Source organism: Gasterosteus aculeatus, chromosome 13 (genome assembly GCF_964276395.1).
Source record: "Gasterosteus aculeatus chromosome 13, fGasAcu3.hap1.1, whole genome shotgun sequence".
NCBI lineage: Eukaryota > Metazoa > Chordata > Actinopteri > Perciformes > Gasterosteidae > Gasterosteus > Gasterosteus aculeatus.
In genome coordinates, this window is record NC_135701.1 from 23,230,352 (window position 1) to 23,245,029 (window position 14,678).

General features: G+C 47.6%; 1 protein-coding gene and 1 long non-coding RNA gene across 2 annotated transcripts in view; both read right to left on the reverse strand.

Moving 5' to 3' along the window:
• Window positions 1-4,356: 4,356 nt before the first annotated feature.
• dok2 (docking protein 2) overlaps window positions 4,357-14,678 on the reverse strand; it is a 14,935-nt gene continuing 4,613 nt past the window's right edge. The window contains exons 4-8 of the mRNA XM_078086510.1: window positions 13,390-13,477; window positions 7,305-7,474; window positions 6,975-7,226; window positions 6,644-6,757; window positions 4,357-5,815 (exon numbers count right to left, since the gene is read on the reverse strand). Coding sequence (XP_077942636.1) covers window positions 5,117-5,815; window positions 6,644-6,757; window positions 6,975-7,226; window positions 7,305-7,474; window positions 13,390-13,477 — 1,323 coding nt within the window. The 3' untranslated portion in view covers window positions 4,357-5,116. The remainder of the gene's footprint in view (window positions 5,816-6,643; window positions 6,758-6,974; window positions 7,227-7,304; window positions 7,475-13,389; window positions 13,478-14,678) is intronic.
• On the reverse strand, window positions 10,955-11,293 carry LOC144386272 (uncharacterized). Its single transcript, XR_013451955.1, has 3 exons — window positions 11,160-11,293; window positions 11,081-11,116; window positions 10,955-11,027 (listed from the first exon to the last, which is right to left on the reverse strand). It is a non-coding gene; the product is annotated as an uncharacterized LOC144386272 (long non-coding RNA).

A 14,678-nucleotide genomic window follows, 5' to 3' on the forward strand; every position in this document is an offset into this window, starting at 1 on the left:
GATCTTAATTCCAAGATGACACACCTGTGGTTTGAGGTGGTCATTAATATTGTTCTTCATTTGGCAGGAACATTATAACAGGATGAATTTGCAAAATGTCCTAATGTTGCCAACATTTGATATTTTGAGGTACAGATATATTTAGAAAAAATGTTTTATCTACAGCAGCGATTCCTAAAGTGTGGGCTGCGGCCCCCTGGTGGGCCGCGAAGGTACTGCAGGTGGGCCGCGAGACGTCATTTACAATAAATTAAAAAAAGTTTTTAATTTTCAATTTTGAAAAGTTTGAAATTAATATAAAAATATGTATGATGCGGCACATTAGTTATGTGAAACATTAATTGATGAAGCACAAACAATTTAAACTTAATCGGTTGATCCATACTGGTTGTACACGGCGCTCAAGGCGCTCTGCCAAACACGCCAAAGCTCGTCTACGACGGCGAGATGTTGAGCGGCGCTCAAGCGCGTGAGATACGGAGCTGCTTTCAGGGCGCGTCGGAGAAACAAAGCTGTCGTTCTCGCCGAGCACTTCATGAGATTAAAGAGCGAGAGACGGCGCCCTTTTCTCTACAGTAGCTGAACCATCTTAACGGGGAAATAAGTTATTCTAAAAGCAGCCGAAGATTTAAGGCGTGGATGGCGAGGGGGGCAGCGGGAGCGGACGCACCTCATCGATCGGACCCTGAAAGCACCGTCTCCACCTCCCCACCCCCCCCCATCCACCCGCCCCGACGCCAAACGTTTGACTGCTACGGCGGCAAATCACCAGCCGGTCTGCGATCGGTCTTAATGTGCCGGTAATGATGGTAAATGATGCTTGTAGCTGGTTGTCATCTACGGTTACATAAAGGTGTCTTTGTGTTTTCACAACGTTTTATCTCATCATTTAGACTTTCGATCCCCTTTCTTCAGTGTGGAAATGAGCTTCTATAGTTGTGTGAATGCATCACTCCAGCCAATCCACAGACGGGGTTTGTAACCAATCAGGTGTAGAGACCGTGGTGACTGTCTCCGCCCCCTTACTGTCAGAAAGAACAACAGCGAGCGCGTAGAAAACTCCTTCGAGCGCGAGCAGAGACTAACCTCGCGAGCAACGAAGTTCACGTCTCGCGAGCGAATACCTTCCTAAAGACGGACTTTTGCTGGCGGATGTTTGATTTACGCGCATCAACCTGATTTGCGCTCTGGAATTCTGACAGTGATTTGCGCTGATAGACTGCAGCATCTTATGCGCCTTATTGTGCGGAAAACACGGCACATGAGCTCCGGAGAAAATGGTTTACAAAACATACATTGTCGGTTAATACATCTTGAATCGGCTAAATTCTTAAGGTCATTTAATCATCTCTAGTTTATGTTTTGATCAGAGTTGTGATTAAAGGTTTGGAAAGGTTTCGCAAAAGATTTTCAGATTTCAAGGTGGGCATCCTTGAGTTGGTAAACTGCTGATCTACAGCATCTGTATGTTAGCTTCCGTCTGTTAGCTTCCGTCTGTTAGCTTCTGTATGTTATCTTCCGACTGTTAGCTTCCGTATGTTAGCTTCCGTCTGTTAGCTTCCGACTGTTAGCTTCTGTATGTTAGCTTCCGTCTGTTAACTTCCGACTGTTAGCTTCCGTCTGTTAGCTTCCGTCTGTTAGCTTCTGTCTGATAGCTTCTGTATGATAGCTTCCTTCTATTAGCTCCCGTATGTTAGGATCTCTTTATTAACTTTCATTTGTTAACGTTTGTTCATTAGTTTTTAAAAAATCAGCCTGTTAGCTTTAGCCTGTTAGCTTTAGCCCGTTAGCTTTAGCCTGCCATGGAAGCTTCTTAATGACATCGCCGTGCTGATCTCGGCGGTGAGCAGGAACTAGGACACGTTTGAGCTCTCTTTCATCTCTCTGGTGCTTAGTATCATGAGGAGAGAGTTCAGCTTCCAGGCCAGTGAGTACACACAGACACACACACAGACACACACACAGACACACACACAGACACACACACACACACAGACACACACACACACACACACACACACACTCAGACACACACACTCACACACTCAATGACGCTCTTTTTGTTTCCAGCACAGCGTGTTGCGAAGCGAACAGAGAGATGCATGCTGGGACGCCTTTGTAGTGCGCCAGGTCCCTGGAGGGGGCATGTCGGTGTGCGTGCGTGTCTGTGTGCGTGTGTGTGTGTGTGTGTAGCTGGTTGCACAGTCTGAAGTGTCGGGCAGCATCACAGTCACACGGCAGCCTGCAGCGTCTCCAGCGCTCTGCTTAATGTGGAGGCCACAGCACCAGAGACCAGCTGAGGACCACCACACACAAACCTGCAGGGTCCTTAAAGAGTGAAGGACACACGAGTGAAAACACGATGACCTCAACTAATAGTGAGACTAAGACAAGCTCATAAAATCCATCCTGAATCGCTTGTCTCGGTCACTTGATAATTACAGCAAATCCTCAAGCTAGAAGAAAGGAGCAAAAAACAGAAGAAGAAGGGTCTGCAAAGAATGAAGCTTCATTTGGAAGTACCAGGAGTCACACTTAAAATAGAGCTTTATCCCGTCAGCTGATTCGCTCCGCCTTATGGATGTATGTTTTCATGGTGATTGTATCTTTTTATTTTTTGTGTGTTTATCGAAACACCTCGAAAACCGGTCAACAAAATATGGGCTAACATGTTTAACAAGGTGTTAAAGCTGCATCCTCTGTAGTGACCAGCAGGGGGCGACTCCTCTGGTCCCATAGAGGTCCATGAGAAAACGACTCTACTTTATTCCCTCAAGTAACTTCATGAATTTCTTCAATGATTAAATTCAACCAGTGCCGACCTGTCCTCCGATGTAGGAACCTTGGATGCAGCAGTGGGCCCTGATGCCTGTTTAGATGCCTTCTCTTCCATCAACCTTGATCTTTCTTCTTTATTTTCAAAGTCTAAATCTTCTACTTGTCTCTTGAATCCGATTCCGACCAAGCTGCTTAAGGAAGTTTGTCCTTTAGTTAGCACATCCTTATTAGATATTATGAGTCTTTGTTGACAGGACATGTACCACAGTCCTTCAAGTTGCTGTAATTAAACCTCTTCTTAAGAAACCTACTGTTGCTCCAGAGGTGTTGGCTAACTACAGACCTATCTCTAATCTTCCCTTCCTCTCTAAGATCCTTGAGAAATCCGTCGCAAATCAATTATGTGACTTTCTACAAAACAATGCTTTGTTCCAGGATTTCCAGTCAGGATTTCGAGTGCATCACAGTACAGAAACAGCACTGGTGAAAATGACGAATGATCTTCTACTTGCATCGGACCAAGGACTCATCTCTTGTCTTGCTGGACCTCAGTGCCGCATTTGATACCATAGACCATTGTATCCTGTTGCAGAGACTAGAACATTTAATTGGTATCACAGGAACTGCACTCAGCTGGTTTAAATCCTACCTATCGGACCGATCCCCGTTTGTGCTTGTAAACGGTGAATCCTCAAAGACCACCAATGTTGGTCACGGAGTCCCACAAGGTTCTGTACTTGGACCGATTTTATTTAACCTCTATATGCTGTTTCCAATCACCTGCACCTCCCCAGTGTATTTAAGCCATGTGTGTCTGTTTTTGCGTCATTATTAATTGTACGGAAGCCCATGTCCACGTCATAGTTCCTGTCTCCTGTTTCTCGACTACGTTTTGCCTTTTTGGAAATTTTAGTTTAGAATTTTTTACTATTAAAGTCCCTTTTTGTTGCTGGAAAACTCTGCGTCTGAGTCCTACCTTCCCGAATGTACCTTCCTGACAGACGATTCTCAACTGTATCTGTCGATCAAGCCAGAAGAGACGGACCAGCTAGTTAGACTTCAAGAATGTCTTGGAGACATCAAAACTTGGATGACCGGCAACTTCCTGATGCTAAACTCAGAAAAAACGGAAGTTATCCTGATAGGCCCAGAGCGCCGTGGAAGCCAGCTGTCACGTGATACAGTTTCTATGGATGGAATTGCTCTGGTACCCAGCAGCAATGTCAGGAATCTGGGAGTTCTCTTGGACCAGGATATGACCTTCAACTCGCATATAAAGAAGACTTCAAGGACTGACTATTTTCATCTACATAACACATCGAGACTTCCTGTCTCAAAGTAATGCAGAAAAACTAGTTCATGCGTTTGTTACTTCTAGACTGGATTACTGTCATTCATTATTGTTTGTGTCACAATGAAATGTAGTTTGAACTGCTTGAAAAAGTCCATTTGAGTTCCAGTTTGTGACAGAATAAAATGGGGAAAAGTCCAAGGGGGGGTGAATATTTCAGCTCTGTATATGTGAATATAGAATGTATATTTATCAGTTAACCTTTTCCCAAAATCAGGGGAAACATATTGGAAGAATAATATTTTATTGCTCACTTTGAAAACAAAATTAGCTAAAAAGCCAAGGAGCTGATGATGATGATGATGATGATGATGATGATGATGATGATGATTTCTTTGTTCCCTCTGATTGGCTACATTAATGGTAAACTCCTGCTGCTTTCTCCTGGAAGCCATCACATTCATTCTATAACAACCTTAAAGCATTTCTCTCTGTATTCCAAAATGTCCTCTTAATAACGAACAAAAGAGGAATTAATGAAGATTAAAGAGTCGTGTAGACGTGCCTGATAAACATACAAACAGCAGCCTGGTGCTCCACCAGTCCAGTGGTGCGTTCACAGGCGCTCCGACATCCGGAAGAATTGTGTTCTCATCTGACATTAAAGGGTTGAAGCTGATATGAGTGACGTTGATGAGTGAGTACAAGATCATTTCATACTACTACAGGAAATAAACATCTAGCAGCAGGAGCGACAGAGGAAGACTTTACATCATCAAACTAGAGTCCAGAAAATGATGCTAACACGTTAACAGGCTAACAGGCACAAGGCGCTTGAATAAAGGCTGTGACGGATGTCCAGTGGGACCATCTTGGTCCTTGTCATCTTCTCACAGAGGAGCAACCCCCTGGTGGACATTAGGGAGAATGCAGCTGGAGCATCTGGTCTCTGGTTCATGCCACAGGAATGTGGACATTTGGACTAAATGAAGACACAAGCTGAAGAAGAAGAAGCAAATGAAGACCAGATGCTGGATCTCATCTCCTCTATGGGATCTTCACCATCACGTTGGTGTATGGCGAATCCTCCTCTCCCTCCTTCTCCTCCTCCTCCTCCTGCTCTCCCTCCCCGTCTTCTTCCTTCCCTTCTTCGTTGGTGCTGCGCGCCGCGAGCAGCGCCCTTTTGGCCCGTTTGGGCACGGCATAGTCATCAACGCAGGGGTTGTACGGGTATTCGTGACCTTTGGGGTCAGCCTCCGTGCCCATGACCCTCCAGGCGTCTCCCCTCACCTCCTCCGGGTCGTCGTACAAGGAAGCGGGGACGGCGGGGGCGGCGCAGCCCTCGGGCTCGTCGTAGATGTGCTCCAGCTTTCTGTTAGCCGCCCCGGCGTCGCCGCTTGGGAAGACGTTCCTGATCTTCATCTCGTCGATGCTGTCGTAGAGCGGGTCGGGGCCGGGCTCCGCCCTCTGACCTAAGATCACCGAGGGCGCGCCAATGGTGTCGAAGGGGAGGGAGTAGCCTGGATCCTGTGGAGGGACCGGAGGGGGGACTGGGGGGGGCACGGCGCTGTCTCCCGGCAGGACGATCTGGGAGTAGGTCTTGTGGGGGCCCGGCTCGGCGTGGGGTAGGGGGAGGCTGGAGATCATCTTCACCTGGTTCTTGTGAGGGGGCAGGTGGCCGCGGGTGTCCAGGGTCAAACTCTTCACCCCCGTCAGCATTTTTTCCACCGGGGGCTCCAGTCGGGTCTGAAGACGGAGCAGACGGAACCAGTTGAAAAGTGAACCGGAAGTCGAGCGCGGAAACGAAACGGCCGCTAGCTGCAGTCCGTGACGTCAAGATGGAAGTCAAACAAACAGGCGCGACACACAGCAGAGACCCGAGCAGAGGAAGGGGGGCGAGTGGCAAACGGACCACTTAAAGCACGCTAAGCTAGCTATGCTAAGCTAGCTGCTAGGCTACTTCCATCTCGACATCTAACGTTCCACACAGCCTGCAGAGGACCACTGTGTCCCTAAAGGACCTGCTGAATGTGGGACATTGTTGGACTTCAAACACGTTAAATGATGGAGAGCTGAGAGCAAAGAGCAGGAGGACGAGTCGCAGTTCAACGCGTTCCAACAGGTGGAGTTCTGTGTGTAAAATACACGTTTTCTACTCTGACTACAAACATTCATTACAAACCACATTGTAACGACATTTATCAATCATCATTAATCGGGATTAATGAATTTCAAAGTGTGTGATTAATTAGTTAATGTATTTGTAATCTATTGAAAGCCCTAACATATATATATATATATATATATATATGTATATATATATATATATATATATGTATATATATATATATATATATATATATTCAACTCATTTTATTTTTCTTTAGCCTCAGAGGGCTTTACAGTCTGTACACACACAACATCCTCTCACCTTTGACCCTCAAATCGGCACAGAAAAAACCTCTAAAAAACCCTTAATGTGGAAAAGGGAGGAAAGCTGAGTGAGGCAGAGGAGGGTCCGGCTGCAGAGGACAGACTACATGACGTATGTTTCAGGAAGGAGTAGTGTCCCACCTGGAGGCGCTGCTGTGGTTTCTGATGCGAAGGGGAGGAGCTGTCTTTGTCTCGATGATGACTCTTCTGTATGGTTGGAGTTTGGCTCACCATGCTGTAGACGTCATCGACTCCCTGCACACAGAAAACAACGACTGTATCGGATACAACATGTAAGAAGTAAAGACTCTTATTCTGAAGGTCTAACTTCATTCCTGAAAGCATGTCTTTATGTTCATGTCCTGATGCATCAAAAGTCCTGAGCTCATACTTTGTTTTCTAAATGAAATCTTTCCCAGAAGTTGATTCATCGTGTTGCGACTGGAAGCGTGCGGAGACGCTGTGAACCCACCTGAGCAGCTGCAGATTGTGGCACATGGCCCCGTAGTTGTGGCAGCGGGGCCGTCCTGCTCGGGACCAGGGGGGGGTCCTCAGCGGCCTCAGGACCGGCCTGGTAGGAGGTCTGTCTCTGAGGGAAGGAGATCCGCTGCCGGTTGATGGCGGACTCCACCGCCTGGAACAGGAAGTTACCTCGTTGGGTCTCAAACTCAAAGCTGCCCTCGCCGGAGTCACACCGCCGGCCGGCCTCAAAGGAGAAGGTGGACTAGAGGGAGGGGGGGGGGGGGTCAGCGCGTGTGCGTCTCTGTGTGTGGGCGTCTCTGCGTCTCTGTGTGGGTCTCACCTTGTCCCGTCCGAAGCGTCTCAGGTACCTGTATGGCCAGGTGAGCACCTCCTCCCCGCTCCTCCCCAGGAGCAGCAGAGCGTCCACGTCGGCTCGCAGGAACCCGTCTCCCTTCAGCCGGCATCGCTCCGAGGCCTCGGTCCTCCGGACGCACACCCGGACGTCACGCACTGACCCACACACAGACACACAATGCAGAGCAGATTCATCAAACCCACATGGAACGAATATACACAACATGTAATGTAATCTGTAACATCTCCAGACGTCCTGCACTTTGACACTTCATAAAAACATCTCGTCTTTGAATGGACATCAGGATCAGGATCAGGATCAGGATCAGGAAACATTCATTGCCAAAATATGTCAAACATACAGGGAATTTGTCTTGGCGGTTGGTGCGCGACAGTAGACAGTGTAACAATAGACAACTAGACAGCAGTGAACCAGTAATAAAATAAAGTGGAATGAAATGCTGATGCAATGGGTTAGTAGAATAAGGATATGGGTTAGTAGAATAAGGATATGGGTTAGTAGATTAATGTTATGGGTTAGTAGAATAAGGCTATGGGTTAGTAGAATAAGGATATGGGTTAGTAGATTAATGTTATGGGTTAGTAGAATAAGGCTATGGGTTAGTAGAATAAGGATATGGGTTAGTTGTCGTGGCGCAGGGGTTAGAGAAGGTGTGCTGTGAAGCACAAGGTTGTTGGTTCGATTCCAGGCTGCCCCATGTTCCATGTCGAAGTGTCCCTGAGCAAGACACCTGACCCCTAATTGCTCCCCGGGCAAAAATGTGAAAAAGCCATGGGTTTAAAAGTGTAATGTAAGTCGCTTTGGATAAAAGCGTCTGCTGGTTATGGGTTAGTAGAATAAGGATATGGGTTAGTAGAATAAGGATATGGGTTAGTAGAATAAGGATATGGGTTAGTTGAATAAGGCAATGGGTTAGTAGAATAAGGTTATGGGTTAGTAGAATAAGGATATGGGTTAGTAGAATAAGGATATGGGTTAGTAGAATAAGGATATGGGTTAGTTGAATAAGGCTATGGGTTAGTAGAATAAGGATATGGGTTAGTAGAATAAGGCTATGGGTTAGTAGAATAAGGATATGGGTTAGTAGAATAAGGATATGGGTTAGTAGAATAAGGATAGAATAAGGCTATGGGTTAGTAGAATAAGGCTATGGGTTAGTATAAAACAAGAGACAGGTTTTGTCGGGGTGAGAGGGGTCGGCCACCATCTTTCTAGCTGCTTCAGTGTTAAACTTCTTCTTAGTGTTGCATGTGGTGATTTATGTTCACTTCCCCGTCTGCTCCTTCTTCTTCTTTCTACGGTTGAAGTTCCTTCATAAGGTTTAAGGCCTTCATATGGCTAAATATCTTTGTACGGTTAATACCTTAAATACCTTCAGACAGGACAGGAACAAATGGCGCTTTGCAAAAAGAGAACAGTGCACAAAGAAAGTAGAGTATTTAATCATCAATGGACGGACTGGATTCTGTTCATCTTCTCACTGCAGCACTGAACCAGCGTCTCATCAGGCTCAATGAGCATTAACGTCCAGGCAGCAAAACTAGAGCTCAATTCTCTCACTGAGCAAAACAGTGGGGGAGTGGATATATATATATATATATATAATTATTATGTATAATTGACTGTCACGTCCAAATGTGAAACAGAAAAGGGAAAATTCAAGCTTTTCTTCCCTTTATTGTATTTTTCTGAATTGAAGCACTTTACTTGAACGTGCACAGTTTCACTTTCTTTTATTTTGAAATGCAGCTCTTCTTTAGTGATAGAAGTCAGTACGACGAGCGCCGGGAACCGCAAGGTGGCTGCTTCATGTTCCATGTGGAAGTGTCTCTGAGCAAGACACCTGGCCCCCACCTGGCCCCCACCTGGCCCACACCTGGCCCCCACCTGACCCCCACCTGGCCCCCACCTGGCCCCCACCTGACCCCTTTGTTCATTCTGTTTTCTGCTGTGATTCCAGGAGCTCTTTCTCCAGAGATGAGCTCATGAACATCTGGAGAACAACTCCAGCAGAGTTACTTTACTTATTTGTAAGTAGTAGTTTTAGTATTAATACTCAATTACAGTATCGCTCACTGCTCTGCTCCCCATGCTGCCATTGACTGACAGGGGGCGGAGCTACATGGGAGACACCCAATCCGAGGCTGCACCCTTACGCACCCACCCATCACCACCACACCACCTAACACCACCTCACCACATAACACCACCCAACACCACCTCACCATCCATCACCACCACACCACATAACACCACCCAACACCACCACACCACCTCACCAACCAACTCCACCTAACACCACCCATCACCACCCAACACCACACCACATAACACCAACCAACACCACATAACACCACCCAACACCACCACACCACCTCACCAACCAACTCCACCTAACACCACCCAACACCACCACACCAGCCAACACCACCACACCACCTCACCAACCAACTCCACATAACACCACCCAACACCACCTCACCAGCCAACACCACCACACCACCCATCACCACCACATAACACCACCCAACACCACCCATCACCACCACACCACATAACACCACCACACCACCTCACCAGCCAACACCACCACACCACCCATCACCACCACATCACCTCACCAGCCAACACCACCACACCACCCATCACCACCACACCACATAACAGCAACCAACACCACCACACCTCATCAACCAACTCCACCTAACACCACCCATCACCACCACACCACATAACACCAACCAACACCACCACACCTCACCAACCAACTCCACCTAACACCACCCATCACCACCACACCACATAACACCACCCAACACCACCACATCACATAACACCACCCAACACCTCACCAGCCAACACCACCCAACACCACCTCACCAACCAACTCCACCTAACACCACCCATCACCACCACACCACATAACACCAACCAACACCACCACACCTCACCAACCAACTCCACCTAACACCACCCATCACCACCACACCACATAACACCACCCAACACCACCACATCACATAACACCACCCAACACCTCACCAGCCAACACCACCCAACACCACCTCACCAACCAACTCCACCTAACACCACCCAACACCACCACACCACCTCACCAGCCAACACCACCACGCCACCCATCACCACCACACCAGCCAACACCACCACACCACCCATCACCCCCACACCACATAACACCAACCAACACCACCACACCACCTCACCAACCAACTCCACCTAACACCACCCATCACCACCACACCACATAACACCACCACAACACCTCACCAGCCAACACCACCCATCACCACCACACCACATAACACCAACCAACACCACCTCATCACCCAACACCACCACACCACCTCACCAGCCAACACCACAGCACCACCCATCACCACCACGCCACATAACACCACCACACCACCTCACCAGCCAACACCACCACACCACCCATCACCACCACACCACATAACACCACCCAACACCACCACACCACCTCACCAGCCAACACCACCACACCACCCATCACCACCACACCACATAACACCAACCAACACCACCTCATCACCCAACACCACCACACCACCTCACCAGCCAACACCACAGCACCACCACACCACCCAACACCACCTCACCACCCAACACCACCTCATCACCCAACACCACCCAACAACACCGCACCACCTAACACCACCTCACCACCCAACACCACCACACCACCCAACACCACCTACCACCACATCACTCAATGCCACCACACCACTCAACACCACCTACCACCACATCACTCAATGCCACCGCACCACCCAACACCACCTACCACCACATCACTCAATGCCACCGCACCACCCAACACAACCACACCACCCAGCACCACCCAACCTACCACTACCACTGTGTTTTCAGGATAGATGCGTTCACAGAGGCTGTGTAAAGTGGCGCTCCCTTTAGGAGCAGCACGTCCAGGGTGGGTGTGGCCGAGCGAGAGAGAGAGCGGTGATGCGACCAGAGGAAAACTTGTACTGTAACCATGTTACTCAGAGTGTAAATAATGAATCTTCGAAAAAGAATATAGTGGGCATTTATTTGCCAACCAGCAGCAGGAAGGAAAGGGAAGGGGATTAACCCCAAAGTCCCGGAGAGGTAATACTTGGAGCCCTGGAGCACAGAACGAAGTCTCCCCCCCAACCTCCAACTACAGTTCTCAACAAGTGACCCTGCTTCGGTTTGGAGAGGCCTTAAACACCTCACAAACTACAAGCCCCCCCCCACCTTCTCCATGAATGACCTCTGCCTGCAGACAAGCTGAACGAGTTCTACTGCAGAATTGATGGTCAATGTCCTGACTCCATCCCCCACAGCTCCACCAACCTTCTAGGACCCTGAAGCAGCTAAAGAGATGGTAGCCGACCCCTCTCACCCCGGACAAAACCTGTTTGTGCCCCTTCCATCTGGCAGGAGGTCCATCAGGACTAAGACCTCCCGCCACACCAACAGTTTCTTCCCGTCGGCATTCGGGCTCATCAACAGAGCCGGTCCCCCACTGACTGACTCTGACGTCCCACCGGTCACTCCCCTCAGTGACCGAGTGTTTATCTGTTCGCCTCTTAAAAAACTATTTTTTATTATATATTCCTCTAGATTATAGACCTTTATTTTATACTGTAGATTTGAATTAGACATTTGTAAACTGAGCATTTTTCCTGCACTGGGCTTTGAGTCACGACTCTTCTGCTTTCAACTGTTTCGGACTTTGAGAGAATAAAAGTGGATTGTTGTTTAAAATCTGGGCCATTTTTATACCAGTAGAACCAGCAGAACAAGTACACACAGCTGACCCAGTAGAACCAATGAAGACAACAGGACCAGTAGAACCAGCGGATGATGAGTGGAAACACTTCAAACCACACGCCTGAGAAACACGCTGCTCAACTTCCTGTTAACAAACAGGAAGTTTGTCCTGTGAAGATAAAAGAATAAGACGAAGTAGCCCAGCAGGCGACTACACACACACACACGCATACACACACACATATACGCACACACACACACGCACACACACACACACACGCGCACACACACACACACACATACACACACACACACACACACACACACACACACCACATACACACACGCATACACACACATACACACACACGCACACACACACGCGCACACACACACACACACATACACACACACACACACACACACACACACACACACACACATACACACACGCATACACACACATACACACACACACACAGATACACACGCATACACACACACACGCACACACACACACACACACGCATACACACACACCCATCACCACCTCATCAGCCAACACCACCACACCATTGCATCTCAAAACACCACCCACCATTCAACACCACCTAACACCACCACACCACCCAATACCACCACAACATTCAGCACCACTGCACCAACATCACACGTCACTTCGCCGACGCTTAAGCCGATGTACAACTTGCTGTAGATAAGAACCATTATAAGTCCAATGTAAGTGCTGCAGTTAGTTAGTGTGTTAGTGGAGGTAGAGTCTGAAGAGGTGTGTCTTTAGTCTGAAGATGTGAAGGCTCTCTGTGGTCCTGATGTCTTCACAGACCTCCTTCCACCATTTAGGAGCAGGACAGCAAAGAGTGGAGATCTAGTGGAGTGTTTTGCTCTCAGTGAGGAGGAACAAGCAGTTTATCACATGCAGAGCGGAGAGTGCAGGTCGGGATGTCGGGTTGGACCAGGTCCTGGATGTAAGCTGGACCCCATCCATTCACAGCACTGGATGATCCACCGGTACCAGTGAAGATAAACTGATGACATATTTACTGAAGTATTACTGTCATATTTATGAAAGATTTAGATGTTACCTGGACAAAACTAAGATATTACTGCTGTCTGCCGGGGGTCTGTTAAACCAGCCGTCTGTTTTCTGTCAGGTACAAGTACTAGTACTTGACTCGAGTACTAGCGTTAGTACTTAGGATGGAGTACTCTCATGGAGCGATACTCAGCGTATTACCTGTCTCAGTGCCGCTGTACAGGGAGTTGTCCTCCATCCCGGCCTCTTCGTGGACTTCTCTTCCTCTCTTTGGCTCGCTCCACTTCATCTGTCACATATTGATCTGATCAATCAGCTGATCATCACTTTCCTCTTAAAGGGCCACGCGTCTCATTTCTCTCAGCAGAAAAACATGTTATAATACAAACCAATACAAAATGAAATAAGATCATTAATAAAATGCATTGGATTAAATGTGTTTGTCACAATACAAAACAATGAGATTATTAACTGAAATTGTTAAGCCACGCCCCCTTCTACATCCCACCTGGGTTCATGCATCCCAGTCCCCCACACTTAGAAAGAAAAAGTCTATTTATAACTGCATTAAAATCGGACCACAGAACAGTTTGCTCACTGAGCGAACAAGAGGGGCAACATATCAAATTCATTCTGAACCAGGACAAAGCAAAAAAACAACTTAAATACCTTGAAACAATAAACTCAGTTACGTGACTTTAAAGGAGCAATAAGGACGCACACACAGGCTCAGAGGCAGGTTGCATCTACAATTAAACACACATAGCAGCTAAATTATCATTACACATCATGACTGATCATCTGCGGTAAATGACGTTAGCTAGTGTCTACGAGCTGAAGTGTATTTATTATTTTAATCTTGCAAAGGTTAGTTTTATAACTAATGTCGCTATTTTGTGTACGTTATACCTACTATGAACTATTGTTACATGTTTGCCCTCGCGTACCCCCGGGGGGCTACACCCCACTGTCCACTGTCCCGTCCATGAGATAGAATAATACGATGTATATTAAATATGAGATAATATAAAGCGACAGAAAATAAAATAGAATTGACTGGATTAACACAATGTATCTGATAGAACGCAATAGAATACAAACATGTGTTTTTCTCTCTTGAATTCTCCACATCTTGAGAGCCGTTTGAGGAGAACGACACCACAGAAGGGAGGTCACGTGATCCCGGCTCGTCGCAACATTCGCTCCCTCTCTCCCTCCTCGCTGGCCTCCTCTGTTCTATCAGCTCTCCCTTCAACTGACTCCTTCTCACTCTTGCATCCGAACGCTGCTGCAGAGACTCTCCTCTCAACTCTTTCCTCCTCTCTAGACTCTCTCTGCCCTCTTACGACACGACGGACTGGCAAATCCCCTCCGGCTCCGTGGCTGTCTCAACCGGTGCCATGAGAGCCACCATGCGAGCGTCGGAAAGGAGATGGCGTAAATATAAACGACCTGACGACCTGCTTGAATTTCAATCTCTCCTCTCCTCG